This window comes from Eurosta solidaginis, chromosome 3 (assembly GCF_040869045.1).
Source record: "Eurosta solidaginis isolate ZX-2024a chromosome 3, ASM4086904v1, whole genome shotgun sequence".
NCBI classification, from domain to species: Eukaryota; Metazoa; Arthropoda; class Insecta; order Diptera; family Tephritidae; genus Eurosta; species Eurosta solidaginis.
In genome coordinates this window covers 175,760,042-175,786,977 of record NC_090321.1, presented here as the reverse complement: position 1 = coordinate 175,786,977, position 26,936 = coordinate 175,760,042, and the positions used below count along the sequence as shown (strand labels likewise).

At 36.9% G+C, this 26,936-nt stretch overlaps 1 protein-coding gene across 7 annotated transcripts in view; it reads left to right on the top strand.

Annotated features, from left to right (window-relative positions):
• Nucleotides 1-26,936, top strand: part of Lapsyn (Leucine-rich repeat activity-regulated protein at synapses) — a 142,168-nt gene that overhangs the window by 54,487 nt on the left and 60,745 nt on the right. For 6 of the 7 annotated variants that reach the window (XM_067773970.1, XM_067773967.1, XM_067773964.1 and 3 more), the window contains 2 exons: nucleotides 20,904-21,102; nucleotides 25,103-25,246. In XM_067773970.1, coding sequence (XP_067630071.1) covers nucleotides 20,905-21,102; nucleotides 25,103-25,246 — 342 coding nt within the window. In that variant the 5' untranslated portion in view covers nucleotide 20,904. Of the gene's footprint in view, nucleotides 1-8,086; nucleotides 8,188-20,903; nucleotides 21,103-25,102; nucleotides 25,247-26,936 lie in introns of those variants that run through there. The other variant, XM_067773966.1, reaches the window with a different exon arrangement.

The window sequence follows — 26,936 nt, the reverse complement described above, 5'->3', positions numbered from 1 at the left end:
TTTGGGACTTAACTTCAGACCAGTGCCAGCTATTCTCTGGAAAACTTCCTCTAAGTTTTTAAGATGTTCATCAAAGTTCTTGCCCAGTCCAGGTACACCAAGCATGTTTTCCAATGCAGTCCTTTCAATACCTGATCCATGAGTCTCTCGAAAGTAGCTGGTGCATTACATAGTCCAAAGGGCATTACTGTAAATTGCCAAACACCATCTCCGACGCTGAAGGCTGTTTTCTCTTTGTCTTCCTCCTTCACCTCCACTTGCCAGTAGCCGCTTTTCAAGTCCAGTGTGGAAAACCATTTCGTACCAGAGAGCTAGTCCAGAGTGTCGTCAATTCTTGGCAATGGGTAGCTATCCTTTTTCGTAACGTCATTCAACTTCTGGTAGTCCACGCAAAACCTCATTTTTCCATCCTTCTTCTTTACAAGTACTACCGGTGAGCTCCAGGGACTAGCTGATGGTTCGATGACGCCGCTGTCGCTCATTTCTTGTATAATTTGACTCACAACTTCCCGCTTCGCCAGTGGAACACTACGTGGAGCTTGACGTATCGGCCTCGCGTCTCCAGTGTCAATTTGATGTTTCACAACATTGGTGCGGCCTGGTTTGGAACCATCCTGGTCAAATATGTTTGCGTACTTTAGGAGCAGTTGCTTTGCCTTACTCTGATAATCTTCCTCTAGCCCCTCCGTCCATGCCGTGATGTCATTTGAAAGATCAGTATTACTAGATGAAACGTGTTCCTGGAGCTGTTCACAGTTAATAATTACTTCAGCCTCTTGGCATCTTCCCAAAATAGCTCCTTTGGTCAGTTTGAGTGTTGACTTGAACTCATTGAGTACTCTTACCGGAATATGTCCATCTTGTTTTGTCATGGCCAGGGTTTTTCCTACAAGTATGTTCGGTGCTGATTTGTTTGCTGCTTCGACAACCCACAATTTGTTTGTCCCACAATCTCCATCAACCTTTGCCCAGATGACTGCTTCGGATTTTGGTGGTATTTGCTGACTCTCTTCCACCAGCACTCGTTTACTGCTGTAGCCTCTCTCGTAGCCGAAATTAAGTGGTACATCCATGTTCTTATATCGCATCGTCTTGCTTTGCATGTCGATCTTGATGCCCTGGTCGATTAAGAAGTCCAATCCAATTATGATTTCACCAACAATCTCTGCCACTATAAAATTGTGTACGACCGTGACGTTCCCAATTGCGACTTCACATGATACTTCTCCTAGAACTGTGCTGTCTTCTCCAGTGGCTGTACGCAATCTTGTTCCATGCAATGGTCTTATCTTCTTGTTGACTAAATGTTCCTTTCCATCCACATGTCCTCCAACAGTAAGATCGCTTGACCTTCTTCCAATTTGTGAGATAGAGATTATGGGGCATTCAATTGAGGGAGCCAGCTGTCGCCCCCTTTCGGCTGACTCGCTTTAGTTTGACGATTGATTGGTCTTGGAGATCTGCTCATCTCCTTCAGCTCTGCGTTTACGACCACCCACATTGTTGGAACTGTTAGGGTTGGTGTTGCAATAACGCGCAATGTGCCCTGGCTTTCCACACTTAAAGCATTTGACTGCATCATTATTCTTCTGCTGCGTACCCTTCAATGCTTCTAAAATTGTGTCTACCCAGTTTGGCCTTTCCACTTCCACGCGATGAGCTTTGTATGCGGGCTTACTCAAAAGCGACGCTGTTTCTTGAGTCAGTGCATGGGATACCGTCTCTGCGAATGTAGGTTTTGGGTTTGCATATGTCACTTGCTTCGTTTCTACGTCCCGTATGCCATTTATAAAACTCTGGATTTTTACCCTCTCGGTGTACTCCACGGGTGCGTCCGCATTTGCCAAATGTGCCAACCTTTCAACATCCGAGTCAAACTCCTGCAAAGTCTCATTCGCTCTTTGGTGACGGTTTTGCAACTCAATTTGGAATATCTGTTTTCTATGCTCGCTTCCATAACGTCTCTCGACAGCGGCCATCAATGCTTCATAGCTGTTCCGTTCGTACTCTGGAATAGTCTGTAAGATTTCGGCAGCTGGTCCTTTCAATGCTACGAATAGTGCAGCAACTTTATCTTCCGCATTCCAGTTGTTCACTGTTGCGGTCTTCTGAAACTGTAGTTTAAAGACCTGAAAAGGAACAGAACCGTCAAAGGATGGCGTCTTTACCTTTGGATTATTCGCTGAAACAGCTGGGCGATTTAATTGTAACTGCTCCATACGACCCTTCAAATCATCGACTTCTGCCTGAAATTGAGCGCTTTTTGCATCCTGCGCTTCCAGCTTTGATGTTACCCTTGCTTCCTGTGCTTCTAACTGTGAAGACATTTGTGCCACCTGCAATGATAAGCGCTCCTCTTGTTCTTCCATCTTGGATGTTATGCGTGTCTCCTGCGATTCCAGTTGGGATGCCATATTGGATGTAATCTGTGTCGACATTTCTGACATACGCGTTTCTTGTGCTTCAATCTTCGATGTTATTTCTGACGACATTTCTGCAATATGTGCCTCCTGTGCTTCCATCTTGGATGTTATTTGTGTCGACATTTCTGACATACGCGTTTGTTGTGCTTCAATCTTCGATGTTATGTGTGTCTCCTGCGATTCCAATTGTGATGACATGTTGGTAGATATTTGTGATGACATTTCGGACATTTGTGCCGATATTGCAGCCAATATCATGTTCAGGTCTGTGTTCGCCATTGTCTGCGGTGTTTAATTTTTCTCTTCAATTTTTGTTGTTGTCTCGTCCCCATCAGGATAAAAGACATACTCGTCCACATCAATTCCTTCTGCTTCCATTGCCTCTCGTAGCCGTGCCTGAAGTTCGAGTTTAACGCCGCTTGTATTCAATCCACGGCTCTCCAACTCCTTCTTTAGTTGTTGGATCTTCAATTCACTGAACTTTGCCATGTCTTTGTTGTCCTCTGGAATTGATTCAACAATTCCTCTTCTGACACCAATTGTAACGAATTTTACAAGTTGTTAGCACAACTAAGGGGTGGTGCCATCTCTAGGCCGATGCTAAGCAGTGACGTGAATTCACATCAATAATTCAATCATTATGTGTCTACATAAACGAATCAATAATTGCGTCTACACCAGGGCTATTCATTTCATAGCACAATTATGCCCTCTCAATTCACACGAATATGACTCGCTCTGTCGTCGTTAATTGAGTTAGGCGTCGCTTGGCACTTGGCGTAGCAACATCACTGATGGGTATTGGCTGATCCGTATCAAAATATGCATGGAAAATTAAGCTGGAGACATTGGTGCTTTATCGGTAACCGTATCGGTAACCTTTTAACAGCTGACAACCTTATGAGAATCAATGCAATCGATTATTGGTGCCGCTAAGGTCGTAACCGTATCGTAGCCAACCAACTGGGTTTTGGTTTACCGTCGTAACGATAAACAGCTGATTACGTTAGGGATACGGATACAGCGATACGACATACGGCACCAATGACTCCGGCTTTATGCGCGATACATATCTTCGTTGTTAGCTCGTTGGTTGCTAGTAAGAGACTAAATGAAAAATCAATTCACACGCACGATCATCGCGACGATTGCGCTCTTACTAATACAGGTGCACCTTGAGTTTTGAATAGCCCTGGTCTACACATATGTACGTATACGAGCAGCGGAGAAGCAATGCACAGCCACATGCATATATCTTATCTGAGTTGTCACAAGAGAGGGCAATAATTTGTGCAAGTATTACTCAAATGAGAAATTATACACCTGTAGTTGTAGCTGAGAAATTTATAACTAACTAAGTAAAATTCTGGAAGCGCCTAGAAGATGCCACGAGGAAATCACAGAGTATAAAAACATCAGGGGTAGAGGCGCTATGGCAGTTTCGATTTAGACGCTATCTAGCGAGCAATAGCAGTATTATTTTGAAAGTCAGTTTCATTTGAGCTATCAATCAGTTTGGTTATTAAGCCAGCTAGTTGCAAAGTATAAGTGTTATTGTGAAGTTCTTTAATAAAGGCCACAACGCTTTCTTTAATAAAGGACGCAACAAATGAAACATGTATTTTAATTGTATAAAAAAGGCACTAATTGTATAAAAAATCACTATTTTCCACAGTGCTGGTAATTCACGCGCACAGAAGCGTTTATTTTCCATTGTATTTATAAAATATATATTTTAATTGCAAGACCAGCTCAACTCATTGCAGCACTGCGCAATATTCATTTTTCAACTAGCGCAATAAATGAAACGTGTTCTAATTGTATAAAAAATTATTATTTATTATTGAATTTATGTGAAATCGTGTTACAAGCTAGAGATGGTCCTTACGCCTTCGATATTAACATTTTTAAGCAATAATTTCTGATGTTATATTATCAGGAACCACAGGTAAACTGTGTAAGATTCACCACACACGAAGAAAGAAGCACGTGCAATATTTGCAGACATGCGTAAATATCAAAATCGTTTTGATTTTAGCGCAGTTCTCTGCGCAAATAGCGCAACCAGTGCACACACCGGGCAAATACTTGTGCAAATTGGTAATTGGCACAAGGATACTTGAGCCGTGTAATTGGCGTATATGTATTTCATTATGATAGCGACAAAACGACAACAAAAATGGAAGAAAAAAACGAAACACCGCAGACAGTGACGAGCACAATATCTGTACAAACATCGACAATGGCATCTCAGCTGGAGTCACAGGAGGCACGCATTTCAGAAATGGCGTCGCAAATGTCATCTCAATTGGAAGAACAGAAGACATATAAGTCATCTCAACTGAAAACGCAAGAGGCACGTATATCTGGAATGTCGACAAAAATTTCGGAACAGGTATCATCGCAGCTCTTTGCGAAACTGGAAGAGCAGGATGCAAAAATTTTACAACTCGAGGATAAAATTGATGCCGAGATAGAAGCGTTGAAAGGTCTTATGCAACAGTTACAACTAAATCGCCCAGCTGTTCCAGCGAGCAATCCGAAGGTAAAAACTCCATCTTTTGACGGCTCTGTTCCTTTCGAGGTATTCAAGCTTCAATTTGAGAAGACGTCAGCAGTAAACAACTGGAATGCTGAAGATAAAGTTGCTGCTCTATTCGTAGCATTGAAGGGGCCAGCAGCCGAAATCCTACAGACGATTCCCGAGGGAGAACGGAACAATTATGAAGCATTGATGGCCGCTGTCGAGAGACGTTATGGAAGCGAGCATAGAAAACAGATATACCAAATTGAGTTGCAAAACCGTTACCAAAAAGCAAATGAGACATTACAGGAGTTTGCTTCGGATGTTGAAAGATTGGCTCATCTTGCAAATGCGGACGCACCCGTGGAATACACTGAAAGGGTAAAGATTCAGAGCTTTATTAGCGGCATACGGGACGTCGAAACGATGCGAGCCACATACGTAAACCCAAAGCCAACATTTGCTGAAACGGTATCCCATGCACTGACTCAGGAAACAACGTCACTTTTGAGTAAGCCCGCATACAAAGCTCATCGCGTGGAAGTGGAAAGACCAGATTGGGTAGACACAATTTTGGAAGCACTGAAGGGATTACAACAAAACAATGCCGGAGTTATGAAGTGTTTCAAGTGCGGTAACCCAAGTCACATTGTACGTCATTGCAGCACCGGTCATGGTAGTTCCAACTTGGCTGGTCGTAAACGCAAAGCTGGAGGAGATAAACAAGAGCTAGTCAAATGTAAAGATCGGGAACTTGCCCCAGCTATTGAATGTCGTGTGATACCTATCTCGCAAACTGGAAGGAAATCGAGCAGTTTTACCGTCAAAGGAAAGTGGATGGCAAGGAGCGTGTACTGACTGTAGATACGGGCGCATCTCATTCCTTCAACAGGAAAGTAAAGCCATTACCTGGAGCAATATTGCGTACGATTACTGGCGAGTATAACCAAGTCCAGGGAGAGGGAGAGTGGTATGTCAAGTCTTAATTGGGGAGGTCATGGCTCTACACAAATTCGATGTGGCAGAGATCGTTGATGAAGTCATATTGGGAGTGGATTTCTTAGTTGACTATGACATCAGGATCGATATGCAGAGAAGGATTATGCAGTATAAGAACCAGGATATACCATTTAACTTCAAGTTGGAGAAAGGGTTCAGTAGTAATCGAGTAATGGTGGAAAAGACTCGACAAGGGCCACGAAAGTCAAAAGAAAAGGTTGATGGATCGAATGGGCCAAATAAAGCGAAATTAAAAGTATCTGCGAGAAAAAGACCAGCATTGACAAACCCTAATGGACGCACTAAAACGACTGAAAGAGTTTTCCAGAAAAAATGCAAGGGTGGTTTCAAGCCAGCGCGCACTACTGTTGTGAAACGTCAAGACGATACTGATGATGCAAAGCCAATCCGTCAAGCGCAAGCTCTACGCAGTAGTTCATTTGCCAAGCAACAGAGTGCGAGGGAACGATCCAGGATAATGAGTAGTAAGATGAAACACAGGTACGATAAGGAAAATAATTCGGAAGGTTTCCGGGAGGGAGATTTGGTACTGCTATACAACCCTCACCGTCGGAAAGGTGTTATATCCAAATATCGGTGCAGTTAGGAAGGCCCGTACAGAGTTGTGAAGACGATCAGTGATGTCATCTACCGCATACAAGCAATTGGGAAATCACGAAATAGAAGAGTGGTACATTTGGAGATGCTAGCAGTGTTTAGATCGAGAGATTTGTCTGATCGGGACGATCAGACTTAGGTGGAGGGCAGCAAAACTAAGGGGTGCTGCCATCTCTAGGCCGATGGTAAGCAGTGACGTGAATTCACATCAATAATTCAATCATTATGTGTACATAAACGAATCAATAATTGCGTCTACACATATGTACGTATACGAGCAGCGGAGAAGCAATGCACATACACATGCATATATCTTATCTGAGTTGTCACAAGAGAGGGCAATAATTTGTGCAAGTATTACTCAAATGAGAAATTATACACCTGTAGTTGTAACTGAGAAATTTATAACTAACTAAGTAAAATTCTGGAAGCGCCTAGAAGATGCCACGAGGAAATCACAGGGTATAAAAACATCAGCCGTAGAGGCGCTGTGGGCAGTTTCGATTAAGACGCTATCTAGCGAGCAATAGAAGTATTATTTTGAAAGTCAGTTTCATTTGAGCTATCAATCAGTTTGGTTATTAAGCAAGCTATTCGTTGCAAAGTATAAGTTTTATTGTGAAGTACCTTAATAAAGGCCATTTTTTCCATTATTCAATATTGGAGTTATTTATTCAACAGTTTAGCGATACGAACGTTGGCAGAAGATTGCAAATAAGGGGAATTGCAGTAAATTCGTTCAATATGTTAGCAAGTATTTTTGTTGTATAGGAGAATGTTTATAACAGTGCTTCGCGAAATTTTGTATGTGAATGGGCAAGGCGTAATAAACTTAAATTGTCAAGTCTGAAGTTCCTTCATATTTACAAACACAACATCTTGGCATCTTGGTTGATTGTGGGAATGTTATTGGAATGCATAAACTTGTGTTAAACGCATCTGTATGAACAATGTCGTTGTGCCGCGGCCTTAAGGTCACTCATGATATGGTGCATCTTCATGCAAATGCATAACTTTGTCACCTCATATGCAATTATTTGTGAATTACCTTAGTAACTGTAACAAATATAAAACGTTTGCACATATTTGAAGAAAATGAGCTGACAAAGCAGTTAACATACCTACATACATACATAATTTGTCGACATGCATTTGCAATAACTGTGATGAGCGAAATATGAAATTAAAATATATGATAAAAACAAAAAACAAAACACGAACCGGAAAAAAAACAAAAAACACATATGTATGTAGTTTTTTGCAAACTCATCGGAAAACGGTATTTAATACACATTACTACCCTCCCTCTCACACGAAATGTAACCCTTGGCATTTTCCTTAATTTACAGTTATAATTACTATTGTACACATATTTTTCTATTTTTATTTTTGATTTGTACATTTTTACTAAGTAACGCGTTATTAAAATGCATGAACTCCTTTCTCGTTTTGTTTATTCAGCAGTTTTGTAAATATTGAAAATTGTCATTGAACGTTTTACTTGCTACTTCATAGAGAAGTTCTCGACTGAGAAGATGTCTCGATAGTATTTATTTATAGCTTTGTTGCTCGAATTGTCTTTCTTTAATTTATAATTATTGTTGTAATTAAGTTGAATAAAAGGTAAACAATACTATTTGTGAATACTTTTTTTTAAGAATTGTGTCAGTGATAAAAAGCGCGTTCGAATCAATTGATAAGATAAATAAAAAAGTGAATGCATTTCGATCAAATACTCGAATCAAATAACAACCAAAAGAACGAAGTAAATTTTAAGCTTTAATTAATTTTGAGGTCATCAAATGCGTAATTTTAATTAAAAGACTGGCGATAAAAAGCAAAATTATATTTGAAGCTACATATAAAAGAATAAACATATCAAATGGGTTGTAAAAGTGGACAACTCTGTGAAAAGTCATTTGAAAATTGTATGGGTTGTCCACATTTTACTGAACTTGAATTTGGAGTGCATAGCGAAAAAGCACTAAACGAAAAAAAAAAATCGACAAATGCTACAGATTGACAATCGAGAGAGAAAATGGGTGTCATCGGTTGTGTAACCAAGTCCACTTTTTATACATATATATGTATATCGAAGATTATCCATAAGTAAAATCGTTCCATATTTTATTACCTTCAAAGTGGGCACGTAGGTTCATTATGTGGAGGTAACACAAAATGCATGTATGTAAATTAAAATAAGGCGTGATAGGGCCTACTAACCACATATTAGTACTTACTTATTTCAAAAACTTTCGCTAGTGATGTATTTAGAACAGTTAAAGGTAGTGATATAGTATTTGGTATGTAATATTCAAAGGAATCGGTATATAACCACGCCCACTGGTCTCTATTAAAATACAAAAATACGGAGTTGATACTCAAATTACGTGTATCTCTGTAATTTATAAAGCTACAGAGCCAAATTTTTAGAGGAAAACTATTAACAAATTCAAATCTTTTAAAAGAGTTTTACATCGATTGCGATATCTCCAGAACTTTTAAGTAAACTTTCATGAAATTTGGTATGCCGCTTCTATATTCAAGGGTTAACTGCCTACATCACGAAATCCAGTTGATCACTACACCTTCTTTTTATATAGGGGGACTGCGGCAAGCTGGTATAGCGTTTGGTTTCGTGTCATCTAAATTAAATGTACAGGCTTTATCGTGATGTTGTTGTTGTTTTTGTAGGGATAAGGTTGCTCCCCACAACTTATCGCTTTATCGTGATCATTCCTTACTATTCCAGAAGTGTGGAATATTGGTTAACAAATATGTTTGACTGAAATACATATATGCAAACCTGGCTGACGACCAGTTCCATTTTCTTAAATAAAGTTGTTTGTAATCTTAACAAAATTTCCGATATATTTATGTTCCGGAGCTTCATTACGTATAATGATATGACAAAGTACGAAAATTAAAAAACAAAAAATTAAATGTGTTTTTCCTTGCTCCTTTTTACTTATTTATCTCCACAACACTTTGAATGTCATAAGTCGAACATAAATCCACAAATTCTAACGAATTGGTAACAAAATTGTTTTTAATAATGTTCGGTTTTGGCAGATTTATGGTGTTTCCTTTTCTGAAAATGATGTCTCCCTGTTGATTTTTCTCAGCTCTCTCGTTTATTTATTCCTTTCATATATTTCATATTTTTACGGAATGAAAAAATTGGTATGAAGACCTATAAATGGTCAGGTGCCATAGTTCAAAAGTTAGATCTTATAAGGGTAACATTATTTTCAGGGAAAGAAAGCGCCATTACTTGTTTAGATTAGGGTTGAGGTTATGTCAAATTCTTTGCTTACACCTGTTCGCACAGGCCCACCCCCACGAGCTCGGTGAATCCGATAGAACTTTAGTATAAAGTTCTTATAGCCGTGAACTAGTATGCCGCAATTGTTGTATTTTTTTTTATTTTTGTATATTTGTTTATTTTGTGTATTGTAAATACTTGACAAGTTGAATGCGCTGTGCCACTTGACGAATTGTAGCGTTGACATTTGTAATGAGTTCGATAATTTGATTTCAATAAGCCTTTTAATTGTTCATTTGTTGTTACTTGCACTCGTAATAGAGTCAATGATTTATTTTTGTAATTGTTTATTTACAGTTGAATTGACTTAATACGAGGCAGAGAGCTGCTCATCATTGTTTAGGCAGCTGTTTTTTTTATTCCTGTAAGTGTATTCAGTTTCAGAAGTCGCGTAATTCTATGAATGAAATAACAACTATCAGTAAACTGCAATTGTTGTTATGCTTCATTGCATTTTGATTGTGCCACCTATGCCGCCCCAAACTGCCAGCGAGATAACCTCTTTCACGGGGTGGAAATGTAGACAGAATCCGGCGTTTGAATGTCACACCTATGCACGGCAAGGCCAACTTTGTATTGTAATTTATTTATTTACTAATCACGCATACACGTAATGGTGTACATATGTATTTCCATACATATTTTTTACTTATTTTCTGAGGCCCATTCGATGTATGCCAAATAATGCATTCCTTTATGTTCAAACATGCTAAAACGTTCTGTTTTGGATGTGCCATGGATATAAAAGCGGAATTTCCTGATATAGGAATGTTCTTGGTGGAAATAATAAAATGTTTCATTTAAGAAATTACAAAAAAAAATTCTCGGAAAATCTATCCTGTGTAGTTATTCCCTATGATAGACTACTGTTTCAACGGCCTAGAAAACTTCCATCTTGGGAAACATATGTTTGCATATTTATGGTGAATATCTCGTATATTCTATAGAGAGACTAGCTAGACTATGGGACGTATTCTGGCTAAGTACAAAGTCTATCTCGGTGCTGAAAGCGGACTGTTTACTTTTACACTCACCCAAAATTCTAACTTTTGAACTAGATCACCTAGCTCTGAGCAAAATGTGCAAAGAACATACAAACTCACGACAGAGAGGAGAGGAATCAACATCGTGGCATTATGCTCAGAAATGAAAACGCCATAAGTAAACATCAATTGTATTTCAAACAATCTCAATTGAACATCGCATATCAGTTATTCCAATTATTTGTCAACAAAACCTCAAGAAAAGGTCAAATATAATTCAGAGAAAGTCAACTGTATTTCCGCTCTATCAAATGTATTCCAGAAAACGTCAAATATACTTCAGAAGATGGAAAATGTTTTTCAGAAAATATATTTCGAAAAAGCTCAAATGTATTTCTTTTATGAAACTTAAAAAAAAACAAAAAAACACAATAGGGGTATTCTACCTAGCTAAAATCCAAAGAAAACGTAGAAAGTTTTTCATTTTAGTGTCAAAAGTTTCCAAAACGCAACAACAAAATATACATATATGCGTAAAATTTTCTTCAGTTTCTACATTTTCTTTACTTAACCCCATAAGGCAATTCAGAGTTTTGTGTATTTGATATTGGAAACGTTGCAATAGCAAATATAAGCTACGGATCGTTAACAACTTTTTTAATTAAAATTTTTTTTTTTGCACATTTCGTTTTGGATTGACAGTTGCTTATTTGCTATTCTATGTTGAAAAAATATACTTCAGTTGTTAATGTTGCGTATTTGCAATGACGTAGCAAATGCATAGGCTTATATTTTATTGTTGCAGTTTACAAATGCAATGATGCTAGACCATTTGTGTCCAAATGCTGATCTGCCCTAATGTATATTTGAATATTAACTATAGTTTTGACAAATACATGTTGAATACTGAAACTGGGCGGCAGCTTCTATGAATGTTTTATTGCGGAAAATATGCATTTTATAATTTTTCTTTGCCGCTAATTCCTTTTTTAAATCGAAAAGGGAGGTGTGTGTGTTAAAATTAGCCTAGAAAAGGTGCAAAATATTTTTATTAAAATTAACTTCAGGCAACGTTTTGACGGATTTAGTTATTGTATGCTGCAAAATGTTGTGTGCTCAGTTGTTGGATGTCCGTTATAGTAGCTCAGCAACCAACTTGTTCAGGTCTGGGACTATTCTCCCCGACGCTTAACCCAATTGAAAATGTATGGTAAAAATAAAATAACTCGTAAAAACGAATACTGCACTTCGTAAAATGAATGGTGGAGGAGTAATTGGAAGACGTTTTATATATTACAAAGAAAGCATTATTTGACAAAGAAAAAACACAGTTGCACTCGTTCTATATAGCTCTCAACTACTTATTTCAGATGCTCGTCACAAAGTCAACCCACTGAACAAATTTTATCACTTTATCGATATCTGGTAATGCGTTCTCGCATTTTCCATTTTTCGATATCGATTTTTTTTTAAGTGGGTCTGATCTCTAACCAGTTTTTTTTTTAATAAGTGGTTATTTTTCGATTTCGCCAATTTTCAATACCAATCTATTCTGGATCCAGATAAGCCAGCCTAGAAAGAAAGATAAAGAGATTTACAAGGTATAATCGAAACGTCCTGATGTCACATTGTTTAAATTTTTCTATTAAATAAATTATAAATTTATCCTGTTAACGGACGGACGGACATAGCTAATTTTTTGCGCTGCGATAGTTTTGATATAAGAAAGTCTATGTAATTTACCTCGATTCCTTTAAGCCGTTAAGTACTGCTATTATCCAATCAAAGTTATAATACCCTTGTGTACAATACACGCTGGGTATAAAAATGATAATAATAATAATTTAAGTATCTAATGAGAACACATCGTCACTAGTGACCATATGTCATAAATCAGATACATTAGCAAAATAAAAAATAAATGTAAGGCGCGATAACCTCCGAAGTGATCTAAGGCCGAGCTTTGCTTCCAATTTGCGTCGTGCTCCTCTTGATTTTCCCTACAAATTGGCCGGACGGGACCTACATGATTTTATGCCGACTCCGAGCGGCATCTGCAAGGCAGATGAGTTTTCACTGAGAGCTTTTCATGGCAGAAATACACCCGGAGCGATTGCCAAACACTGCCGAGGGGCGACCCCGCTTAGAAAAATTTTCTTCTAATTGAAAAACCTTATTTCTAAAATTTTTGATGTTGCTTTGCCCGGGGTTTGAACCCAGGGCATCCGGTGTGGTAGGCGGAGCACGCTACCATCACACCACGGTGGCCGCCAGCTAAGCTTAAAGTTAAGGTGATTAAAAAGTTGATTTCGAATACAGATCGTGCAACACGTTACGGGCCCCTGTCTAATGTATGTACATAAGCTATTAGCATTGATTTTGAGTTGCAACTCTAACATTTTTGTTTCCTAAATGTACACTTTACTTATATAAACAATATTTTATTGCAATTACATACGTCGCTATTTTTCTTTATGCAATTATATTTAGCTAAAATGAATTTGTTTACAAAACTCCTTTTTTGTTTTCGTATGCCATTTCTTAGCTTTCATTCCTAAGAATTGGCGTTGTTTTTAAATTTGAGATCTGCTTAAATATGTAGGAAAATCACAGCAAATATAAGCAAGCTAACGCAATTTTTGCTGACCAAGCTATTATGCTACCTGACGCTCCGAATAAGTAAGTATCCCTGTAGAAAGTTAATTGCTAGCAATGAAAATTTCTGGAACAGAACTAGACCAAATAAGTAATAGTGATAGTAAGCCGATTTTATCTAGTTCAAAAATCGACAAATATTTGATAAATATGCTGCTACTAGCTTTAAGGAGCATTGGCTATTTGTACGCCTTCTTTCCTACACTTTAAGGCCGTTCCTTTACTTCGCCATAGATTCAACATTGTACATTTAGACCAGGCATGCTTAACGAACGAAACGATATCATTTCGTTACGATAATCAACGCTAATAAACGAAACGAAGTCACTTCGTTTCGTTTATTAACGTTAAGATCGTCAAATTAACGTTAATTTGTCGTTCTTAACGTTAATAAACGAAACGAAATGACTTCGTTTCGTTTATTAACGTTGATTATCGTAACGAAATGATATCGTTTCGTTCGTTAAGCATGCCTGATTTAGACAATGACATCCAACTTATATTTGAGTCAATTTATATTTAACATACCTAAGTCTATCAGAGGGCAATTTCGTGAAATCCGAAGTACTTAATCCTTTTCTCGCAGTCTATTTTATGTACATAGCTGATGCAGAATAGGAAAGGTGTCTTCAAACCCTGTCTTAAAGCAGTATATTAAAATTAACGAATAGTTAAACCATATTTGAACGTCTTAAGGTAAGGAACAGAGTTATGTGTGAAGCTCAAGTAAGGCAGTAAAAATAGTGCAACGCATTGCAGGTCTTTTTTGTATTTCTGCTTTTATACAGCTTACAAAATTATACAACTTGATTTTCATTAGGTCATAATGAAATTTGCCATGCCGTTGAGCAACTGTCGTTTTCACTTATTGTTCAATTCAATTGTCCTTTGTAGTCAAAACGGACGCCAAACGCATTTGACGTTGTGTGACAAGCCGTTTTTATGATATGGCCAAATCTGTGGTCAATTTCACCTGCTGAAAACCAAGCTTTGATCTTATTTTACTCCAGGAATTAATTTAAAGGAAAGAAGTTTTTACGTTTAGTTGGTACGTAGGCAGTTTTGACATGGTATTGGCAGAAATTGAAATAAATTAACACATCTTCAGCGCTACATTTAATTTTTACTATTTTAACAAATTTTAAATTTAAAAGCGCCATTAAACCCACTAAACTTTTCCAGTTTAAGTTCAGAAATTTACAACTGAAGTTCAGAAAATTGCAACTCAAGTTCAGAATATTGCAATTCAAGTTCACAAAATTACAATTCAAGTTCAGAATTTCCAATTTAAATTCAGAAATTTACAATTCAAGTTCAGAAATTTACAATTCAATTTCAGAGTTTCCAATTAAAGTTCAGAAAATTACAATTCAAGTTCAGAAATTCCAATTTAAATTCAGAAAATTACAATTGACGTTCAGAAAATTGCATTTCAAGTTCAGAAAATTACAATTCAAGTTCAGAAAATTACATTTCAAATTCAGAAAATTACAATTCAAATTCAGAAAATTATAAGTAGGGTGTTATTTTCAAAAGTTATTCCAATTCATACTACGTAATGTAATGCCTCTATTTTATTTGCGGAGGTATTGATGCTTCGTTGACAATGGTGGCTTGGATATACTGTACCCCAAGGCGTTTACATCCCGAGCTAAGAAATCAAACGGAGGATAACTCTTTGTAACTAGTGCAAGACGACGCTGCGGCCATGAAAGTACTTCAGTCGACACCGCAGTTTGGAAACAGTGGAAGGGGGAGACCTCCACAGAGTTGCGAGAGGCAGGTGGAGGAAGACTTGATCTATGCACATAGTACTTATACGTTACTTGTGGGATTGTGGACGCTCCGTTGATTTCGTCGTCACTGCTGTCATACTCAATGCAGATCAATGCTTGTAACCTTTACAGAGAATATAGCTGGATCTCCTTGTAACTGACCTCTTATGAGAGGAGGAGAGAGAAGAGAGGAAACGGTTTTTTTCGCTATCTCCTTCATGTGAGCAAAATTGATTTAAGTGAGTTAAGAAGTCCAATTTCTTAACAGATAGTAGGCCTTCATATCCTTGAATCAGATTATTAGCGCCAACATTTACCATGTTACATACTTTAATTGTCATTGTATGAAAGAAAAAATTACTGACAAACTTTCTCAACTTGAATTGTAATTTTCTGAACTTGAGTCGTAATTTTCTGAACTTGAATTGTAATTTTCTGAACTTGAAATGTATTTTTCTGAATTTGCATTGTAATTTTCTGAACTTAAATTGGAGTTTCTGAACTTGAACTGTAACTTTCTGAATTGCAAATTTCTGAATTTAAAATGGAATTTCTGAACTGAATTGTAATTTTTTGAACTTGAATAGGAAACTCTGAACTTGAATTGTAAATTTCTGAACTTGAATTGGAAATTTCTGAATTTAAATTGGAAATTCTGAACTTAATTGTAATTTTCTGAACTTAACCTGGAAAAGGTGTAGTTGGGAACTACAGAAAAGTTAATGCATCCCCCCTCCACCACCAAGGACAAGGCCATTTTAAATCCGCCAGTTCAAAGCATGTAAAAGAAATAGAGGCGAACTAGTAGTTTCTCCGATTGCAATAGAAGCGCGCCAATTTTGAACTAGATATTTTCCCTACAAAGATATTAGACTGCCCTATTGTCTTCGAAATGAAATCGGTAATCATCAAATCATCACACATTAAAAAAATTGAAAATTACTTATGCTTCCCTTTTCCCTAATTCCAAAAAAGTGGGCAATCCCACATAAAAATGTCCGGCTACAGTTGGGAAAGGTTATGTAATGAGATTATCGTTTAGTTTGAGGGTTGGAGAAACGGTTTGAAAAAGGACTCTAAGGGCAAGCATACATATTTTTCAAACAAATTTTTTTTATGATTTCTCGATACCGTTGTGAAACAGCAGTTTCTCTGGCGCAATAATGCCAACTCATACATAAACACTCAGACACATGCAGTAAATACTCGAACTCATTTTACATATGTACATTCTTTGCTGGGTTAATTTTAATATATGTAATGGGCAATTATTGTAGCCGAGGTCATATCAAATGCACCGGAAAATAAGGATCACTCAGAAGCTCTCAGTATAACAGGAGCTCCTCATTCGTCTAGTTGCAGGAAGAAACGATTGAGCACGTTCTGTGAGCGCTGGCTAGATTAAGACGCCAGCTTGCTCGTTTCGAAGCAGAAAATGCTGTAAGTCGTGGTTCTTAATGGCGGTCTAAAGGTTCTGTCGTAGCACTCTGAACATAATCAGTCTGTATAACCTTTTTACGGACCGGCCGGTTCAACCTAGCTTAACCTGAACTCTTCCACCATCTGCAACGTGTATAAGCTGAAAAAGACTCCTGTGGCTATATTAGCCATTTGCTCAGTTTGGCGTGCAGTTTTAATCTTTAGTTATTTTGTTTTTCTTCTTGTAGCATTCAATAATTAGTTATCTTAGTGCTTTGTAGAGGATGCCTTTTGAACCTGTGTCTTCAACTTTACTAAAAAAAGTACCCCGGATCCTACTAACCATTTCACCGGCATTGATATCCATCTTTCAGTGTGTACTAATGAATGCCACAGACTAATTTCGTATTAAATTACACACAGACGTACGTACCATACATATAAACATACTCATATATCAAATGACAACGAAATTATATGTGATTCAGTAAATCTCTTAAATTGCAACGACAATAAATGAATCATTATTGCATCACTTAATTGTGGAAACAATGCTCCTGTAGCGCTGAGTTCTATGTACTTGCCATCGAGTAATCCTTTCGATTTCAATATTTATTACTTCCTTTATATTAAATTGGAGAATCTTGCAATCCACTTTTGAGTAACTTCCCGGAGAGCTAGAGTCTTGAAACTTGGAAAACCCATAGGAAACCGATGACGATTTAATAAATAAGCATAAACGTAAGGCGCGATAACCTCCGAAGAAATTTTAGGTCGAGCTTCTCTTACAATTTGCGTTGTGCTTCTTTTAATTTTTCCTACAAATTGGCGGGACAGGGCGTACTTATTTTATGCCGACTCCGAACGGCATCTGCGAGGCAGATGAGTTTTCACTGAGAGCTTTTCATGGCAGAAATACAGTCGGAGTGCTTGCCAAACACTGCCGAGGGGCGACCCCGCTTAGAAAAATTGTCTTCTAATGAAAAAAATTGTTTATAAGATTTTGATGTTGCTTTACCAGGTGCGTGAACCCAGGATCTTCGGTGTGGTAGGCGTGGCACGCCACCATCACACCATGGCGGCCGCCAAGGATCCTAAAATTTCTAAAAATCGTCCGAACCTGGGATTTGTTTCAAGGAACTTCCCAATAACCCAGAGATCTGATACTTTAAACGAAGATTTGGGCTCTATTAGGTTGTAATATTTAGGTTAAAAGAGTTTTCTAGATGGGACAGGTATCGAGATATTTGGAGACACATATTTAGAAAGTCCATTTACAAAATGAGGAATCTAGTGACCGCTATTTGAGTAACTTTCGTGGAGAGCTAGATTCTTGAAACTAAAAACATACTTAAGAATTCTATGACAGTATAACATGTGGGGGAAAATGATTCACTAAGTGATCCAGGGATCGTGAAAATTCAAAAATCTTCCTAGCTTGGAAATTTCCGTTTTAACGAACTTCCCGAAAACTTAGTGACCGGAAAATTTGAATATAGCTTCGGGCTTTATAAAGTTGTAATATTTATGATAAAAAAAGTTTTTTAGGTGGGACAGTGCTCGAGATATCTAGAGAAACTTAGAAAGTTCATTTACAAAATATAGGCTTACGACCGCTATTTGGGTAATTTCCCGTAAAGCTAGATTTTTGAAACCAAGAACATCATTCAGAGCACGATGACAGTATCACATGAAAGAAAAAAGTTTCGCTAGGTAGCCAAAGGTTCGTGAAAATTCAAAAAATCGGTGGAACTTGGAAATATTGTTTTCAAGTTTTAAGGAACTTCCCGAAAACCCAGAGACCTGAAACTTTGCACGAAACTTCGGGTTTTATAAGGTCGTAATATTTGGAATAAAAGAGGTTAGATGGGACAGGGATCGAGATATCAAGATGAATTAAGAAGTCTATTTAGGATTGTGGAATCCTGCGATCGATTTTTAAATAACTACTCATTGCGCTAGAAATATGAAACTTTACTTATAGTTCAGGTTACCTTCACAATGCAACAAAAAGGGAATATAAAAAGAAGATACAAAATTTGTTTAGTACTGCTTTTATATAAATGGACCAGAGGAAAAAAATGTCTCTTTAAACGAAGACATAATCTTGTTGAAATGTTTATAAGGAACAAGAGTATAAAGGTGGAGTGCAATAAATACACTTTCGATATAATAGTTAGCTGTGTTTTTTTTTTTACATCTATATACATATATATACGCTTGACCTTTATATGGACTGCTAAGCGTTAAACTTTATCTACACTTCTGAAATTGGTCCCAGAAAATTAGTACTACTAAATTTCAATGCGCATTATACTCAAATGCAACTGAAATATGTGTCGTATGTCTCACCTCTACACTACTATGTTCTAGTTCTATGTATTAAATTGGCCGGACGGGACCTACATGTTTTATGCCGACTCCGAACGGCATCTGCAAGGCAGATGAGTTTTCACTGAGAGCTTTTCATGGCAGAAATACACTCGGAGCGCTTGCCAAACACTGCCGAGGGGCGACCCCGTTTAGAAAAATTTTCTTCTAATTGAAAAACCTTATTTCTAAAATTTTGATGTTGCTTTGCCCGGGGTGTGAACCCAGGGCATACGGTGTGGTAGGCGTAGCACGCTACCATCACACCGCGGCGGTGGTTATACACTATACACTATATGACCAACAGAGGTGGGGAGGTTGGTGTCTCCGCTTCTCGGTACAACATGTTCTGTAGCTAGTTATTTAACCACTGGCGCTAGATGGGTCTAATTGAGGATAAGCGTTTTTTTTTACCCGACTAAGGGAACATGCGCTCTACCTTTATATATTTGTTCCTCATACAAATTTGTACATTGATTATGTTAAAGTTCAACAAGATTATCACACCAATTCTAAATATTCTCGCGGTTTTTTTGAAATTAAGCAATAAAATATAAACAAGGCATAGTATTGCATTTCATGTGGTATTCACTGAAATGAGTAACGAATTGGTGCCACAGCAACATCAACAGAGGAGCATAAGAAGAAGAAGACGGCGGATAACACAAATCCACCGGAGTTGCCTGCTTTCATTCAGCAAAATATTTTCTGGTGGCCAAGTCGAGTTGAATTAGTCTTTCATCATATGCCAAAACCTAGTTAAGCCTTCTTAAAAATCCTTGCGCAATTTCTGGATGGTTGCATCAAATATACGAAGAGCTCTTCCGTTGCTTATGATATACTTTTCGACTTAAAATAAAGAATATTGTGGTTGTTGTATTAACAGTGAGAATATTGTGGTAGAATGTAAATACATATTTTAGCACAAATTTGTACAAATAAGTGTTCTTTCTTAAAAGAACCAATTTCCTTTAACTATTTTTATAAAAAAATAAATAAATGTAAGGCGCGATAACCTCCGAAGAGATCTAAGGCCGAGCTTCTCTTCCAATTTGCGTCGTGCTCCTCTTGATTTTCCCTACAAATTGGCCGGACGGGACCTACATGTTTTATGCCGACTCCGAACGGCATCTGCAAGGCAGATGAGTTTTCACTGAGAGCTTTTCATGGCAGAAATACACCCGGAGCGCTTGCCAAACACTGCCGAGGGGCGACCCCGCTTAGAAAAATTTTCTTCTAATTTAAAAACCTTATTTCTAAAATTTTGATGTTGCTTTGCCCGGGGTGCGAACCCAGGGCATTCGGTGTGGTAGGCGGAGCACGCTACCATCACACCACGGTGTGAAAAAACTCCTATGAAATGGAAGAGAAATCTCCCTCTCCCTCACATTTATAATACCTACTTTTCTCCCATAACGCGTTTCCGCTTTTTCGAACATTGTTTAGAATACGAGGAAAGGGAGAAGTGAAAAAACTCACAAGGAATTTTTATTTAGAATACGAGGAATGGGAGAAGGGATAAAACTCGCACGGAATTTTCGTTTAGAATTGGGCTGTATGTCTTTGTTTAGAAACACATTTCTCGTTTCTTCTAGTTCATTTATATAAAAGAAGTAATACAAAATTTGTAACTTGCTTTTAGTTTAATTTTATGGTCATCGTACGATTGTATGATGCAATTTTTTATTTTCTTTAATTTATTTAATTCTTATTTTTTTCGTATGTTCCACCTATCTATAATTCCTATATTTTACATTTTTATTCTTCTTCATTTCATGTACCACTCATTCATGGGTTTTACTTTGCCCACAGTATGGAATTGTATGCGGTTGCAGTAGTGTTATTGGCTCTAATCACAATCAAATTCAAAATGATGATGCCATTCGGTTATGCTGGTGTAGTGCAGGACGAACGAAAATGTCAGTACTTCAGACCATCGCGGATGCTAAAAATTCGTTGTTTTGATATGAATTTGAAAGAAGTGCCACAGTTCTTGAAATCATCTGTTGAGGTGAGTGCGCAATAACGGTGTATTTATTATTCGTTCGTATGTATGTACATATGTATGTGTGTTGATGGGATTAATTTAAAATCAATTGACTTAAGGTATGACCTGAAATTATAGTGAGACGAGCAGCGAATTAAGTTGACTTGTGGTAAAATGCAAATTTTTTATTTGCACACTGTATGGCTCGTCTGCAAATAGGGTTAATTTGGATCAAATTGTTTTTATAAAGTGAATTTCTCATTCGTTGCCGTTTATCTGAAGTTGGTTGTGTTACACTTTTTTCCTTTTAAAAGTACTTGTTGTAATTTGAACTTGCTCTCGCCATTGTGAATATACATATAAAGGGTGTTTATTTAGATTGATGAACATTAGATTGCAATAAATTAGTTTCAGCAAACTGGAAAGGTAAAAGAAAACTACTCCTTAGATCTGCATCTTAGAAAGTAGTTCGGCTGTAGTCATGAGCCCAGGCTAGTCAATAAGTAACGAGACTTTGAATTCCGACTAAAGCGCTTGACTGATACTTGGGGATGCAATGTTTAAAGAAATATATCGACCAGAGTAATACGTAATACTTATTTTAATTACCGGATGCCCAACTATATTGCAGAAAAAAATACATTTAAAGTATAAGTAGGTATCAGTTTTAGAAAGCAGTGTTTTCTTTATCGAGGAAGCCCATTAATAACGATCAGACCAAATCTTAATATTCTCGCGGAATTTTGTTCCCGCGGATTTTTTATTCACGCGGAAAAATTCCTCCAATTCTTTTTTCCTATGGAGAAGAATAATTGGGGAATAGGAATTTCGAATTATCGAAGTCAGCTGTTTTGCCAATTGAAATTTTGTTGAGCATTTCTTATTTTGTTTAAGAAATGGAAAAGTTTAATTATTGCTGCGAGTTTGTTTAAAATTTAGAAATAAAATATGAACAATACACAATATTGCATTTCATATGGTATTGAATAAAATTATTAATGAATTGATGCCACAGCAATATCAACAGAGGAGCCTAAGAAGAAGCAGACGGCAGGACAACACAAATCCGCCAGAGCTGCCTACTTCCATTCAGCAATATCCTGGCGGCCAAGTCGAGTAGATGCATTCCCTTTAATTTAACAAGTGAAACAACTCCTAAGGAACGGCAGAGAAATCTCCCTCTCCCTCACATTCATAATACCTACTTTTCTCCCATAACCGGTTTCCGCTTTTTGAACATTGTTCAGAATAGGAGGAAAGGGATAAGTGAAAAAACTCACAAGGAATTTTTAATTAGAATACGAGGAATAGGAGAAGGGAAAAAACTCGCACGGAATTTATGTTTAGAATTGGGCTGGATGTATAACGGCCCGGATGAAAACGTAGATCAATAGGCTATCACAAGAGCTTTTCAGCTGCATAAGTCTCTTTATTTAGCTAAAATATATACTACTTATACCCATGTAAAGATCGTCTTTGATAAGAAGCTATAAAACAGTTACTGACATAGAAACAATGTCCTTACCACGTCTCGTTTAGTTTGGTCGCATTTTGTTCGACTTTGATATTAAAAGTTTTGTGAAGAGCTTAATTGAAGGGGACACTATGCAATTTCTTTTTGGAATATTCGTACTCTTCACTACCATATCTACACAGGTTATGCAGTGTCATTCATATATTGCCAATTTTTGTATAGTTCAAATTTTAAGCAACTTAAACGCAATTGGAATGGTCGTTAACGAATTTTCCTTAGATCTAAATATAATACCAAGAACCATAGCTTTGCCAAATTGCAAAGTAATACTAACAGCTTCTATTCCCGGCTGACAAATATTTTGAGTTTTCTTCTCTTAAATATGGGCAGTACCGTGCCCATCCAAAATTTTACTAAATATATATTCTGTTTTTTGTTTAAAAACAGTTCTTATACCAAATTCCGTGAGGATTGGTCGATTTTTGTTCGATTTATGGCATTAATAGTATTATAGAGTGGTTTCCTCAAAAGGAGGCTTTTATCCAAAATTTGAAAATTTTCATTCTTTGCTACATCATTCTGCCATTGAGATAAAATATCAGTAAAATTTATTTATATACCGCAAATATATAAAATTTTTTGTTACCATAAGGCTTAACAAAAGAAATTTTTTTTAAGTGGACGCGGTCATCATGATTTTGTTAATTCATGATGATTTTGTTAATTTTCACAATGTCGAATTTCAACATGATATCTTGAATGGCTTTTGATATACTTTTAAATCTTTTTTTAAAGGTAGTCGGTACCACGCCAATATTCCAAAATTTTACCAAATTTCTATTTTTGTCATAATGTTAACCGACCCATCAATTATCGCATTTTTTCCATTTTTCGAAATTTTGATATTGTTTCAAGTTGGAGTGGTCGCCCATTTTTTTAATTTTCATAGGGTGCAAGGACAACCACCAACATGATATCTTCAACGGCTTGGAAAACTTTTAAACTTTCTTATTCTAATGACACGCCTATTTTTCAAAATGTTCAGAAATTTCAATTTTGAGTCATAAAGTCAACCCACATATCAAAATTCGTCACTTCATTGGTCGTTGGTAATAAATTATTGGATTTTTTTCATTTTTCGAAATGTTCAATATCGAAAAAGTGGGCGTAGTTGTCATTCGATTTTGCCCATTTTCAATATCAACCTATTCTGGATACAGGGAAGCCAGTATCGATTTAATGGACGCACAGACGGACATGGCTCAATAAAAGTCTTTTTCGATCCTGATAATTTTGATGCAAGGTAGTCTGACAATCTCGACTCCTTTATGACATTACGTACTCCCGTTATCCAATTAAAGTTATAATATCGTACAGGCACACGCTGGGTAAAATATTACAGATATAAGAGTTGAGTGAAGTGTCATTGGAAAGGAAAAAATGAACAAAAAACCGTAAGTAAAACAAGTAAGGAAGGCTAAGTTCGGGTGTAACCCAACATTACATACTCAGCTGCAAATTACTGCTTGCAAAACTTTTAAATTACCTTCTTTTAAAAGTAGGCGGTGCCACGCCCATTGTATACAATTTTACTAATTTTCTATTCTGCACCATAAGGTCAAGTTTCATCGCTTTTTCTGTCTTTGGTGATGAATTATCGCACCTTTCCGGTTTTTCGAAATTCGCGATATCGAAAAAGTGGGCGTAGTTATAGTCCGATTTCATTAATTTTAAATAGCGATCTGAGCTGAGTTCCCAGGAACTTACATACCAAATTTCATTAAGATACTTCAAAATTTACTCAAGTTATCGTGTTTACGCACAAACGGACGGGCAGACATGGCTAAAAGAATTTCTTTTTTCTCCCAGATCATTTTGATATATAGAATTCTATATCTATCTCGATTAGTTTATGCCGTTATGGGGTACCGTTATGCGAACAAAATTAATATACTCTGTGAGCTCTGCTCAGTTGAGTATAGAAACAAAGTGCATAAGTATTGCAAATATAGGGACTCAATTGAATGTCTAGAATCTGGCAAGATTTACGAGTGTCTCGAGATACGAAAATCTAAGCCTAATTCTCGAGTATAGAAATTCTCGCAAAAACTTGTACTGCCGCAAAAAATAGAGCCTCTGAAAATACACCCTCTATGTGAACGGAGGCTACTTTGCTTAAGTGTATATGCATGTGGTTGGTGCGTAAACGACAGTTTTGTGCGTCAGACTGAAACTTAATTGACTTTAATTGATGGCACAAAAGAAGTTGAGGTACCTAAAATAAAAAATAAAGGTACCTAATTTCCAAAAATAAGGACAAAAGGAATGAGTATACAATATTCCATTTATATATGAACATACATTTCTCGTATATAAGTATGTATATTAATTTCTTCGTTGGTATGCCTCCAGCAGACTTTATTTAACAATGATAAATGATTTATTCAGGAATATATTAGGTATGTATAGTATATGAGTAGAAAATTGTTTACCAAAAAGTATAAATACTTATAGTTTAATGTTAATTACATTATATTTGTCTTATTACAGATTCTCGACCTAGCATTCAATCGCATTAAAAAGCTTAAACATAATTCATTTGAACGTTACACAAGCATTAAAATATTGGTGCTCTACGAGAATAAGATACAGTCGGTGGAACCTGGCACATTTGCGCCCCTTACATCAATGGAGGTAAGTAGAAACTCCATGTACATATAGGATGTACCTTAGTTTTTACTTCTGTTTGAGCTATAAAGCAGGACCTGCAAAAATTTACAACATCGGATAACGTCAAGAAGTACAGTATCGTAATAGAAGTAATGGTATTTTGTACTTACAGATGACTTAAATTGTCTCAAACATTAAAATAATTATTGTTTTAAAGCTGAAACTGATAGAAGTTGATGCCCGCTGGTTCGTTATTAGTATACAAAGTTTTATTAAAAAGAGGTTTAATATACATATATTGTACCACGAATTCCATGAATTTTCGAGTATTCAGGTACGGTTAATGAAGTACGGTGTTTCGAGAAAGAAATTTTTCCCATACAACTTTTTTTCTTGGGTCTAAGGAAAGCTTGCTTTGTGTCCTATAAAAATGTCGAAAAAGCGAAGCCTAATGTACTTACATAAATATATTAGTATGCGATCGGATCAATGAGTGCATATGTAACTTTGTCATTACATGCATTGCTAATTGCATGCACTCCATAAAATCGTTGTAATCGGTAATTAAACGAAATTAACGTTCCGATGCCTTTGTGAAACTAATTAGTAAATTGTACTATTATCACGAGAGGAAAGAATTTATGGCGAAAAAGCAAGTTTCGCTGATAAGCATTCTGAGCTCATATTTAGACAGCGTCGTTCACATTGGTTGCGAGTGATTTTACGTATTTCAACATACAATTTTAGAAAAAAGTTTTCGATGTATTGAAAATCTGTCCACTTCCGTTTTGCGATTGACTGTGATAACAAGAACCGTAAGATCAAGTAGAAGTGATCTTTCTACTAAGACCTTCTTATGTTAAAGCCAAACTTTAACACTTTTCTGTTATACATTGCTAAAGCTTGGCTTAAGCATCCTAAACCAGCACCATCCACCATACTTTCATATATAGAATGCTAGAAGACCAAGCAGACGTTGTTCTGCCCTAAATTTGGCCTATCTGCATACATTTTAATACGCTTTTTCCGTCTGACTCTTCCTTCCCATCTCTTCAGTTTTTCCTAATCCTTTTATTCAGTCCTCCCTCCGCTTTTTCGCTTCATCTATCTCCATCTTCGTCTCATTCTATCTCTTTCTCAATCTCCTTCTCTCTTTTCTCTTCTCTCAATTTCTTCTCATTATTCCGCATTCCTTATTGCCTGTCCCAGAGGGTGGTATGTATTTTATTCCAGTCCTAGTCCTAATCCCAGTCCCAGTCCGTCCCTGGATATTACTCTGTACAAAAGCACTCATCAACAGCTTTCATTTGATAACTATATTGTATAATCACTGTCTAGGCATTCACTGGCCCACGTTTTGGCCTATATCTCGAGACCCTAGTCACCCAGGGGTATGAAAATTACCCTCTACTAAAGCACTCATCAACAGCTTTCATTTGTTATCCATATTCTATAAACACATTCTAGGAGTACTCGGGTCCACGTTTCGGCCTATATCTCGAGACCCTGTACGTCGATCGCAACCAAGCCTATGTAGTAACCACCGCGTGAGGTTTACGCAACTTGTGTGAAAGTTTGAACAAAATCGACCGACGCATCTTTTCAAACACCGGCGACCAATTAACACACATTTTAGCCTTTCTTTTTATATATATATATTTTTATTTTCCACACTTCACTATAATAGTAAATGCAGATTTTCGTTGCTTTTGAA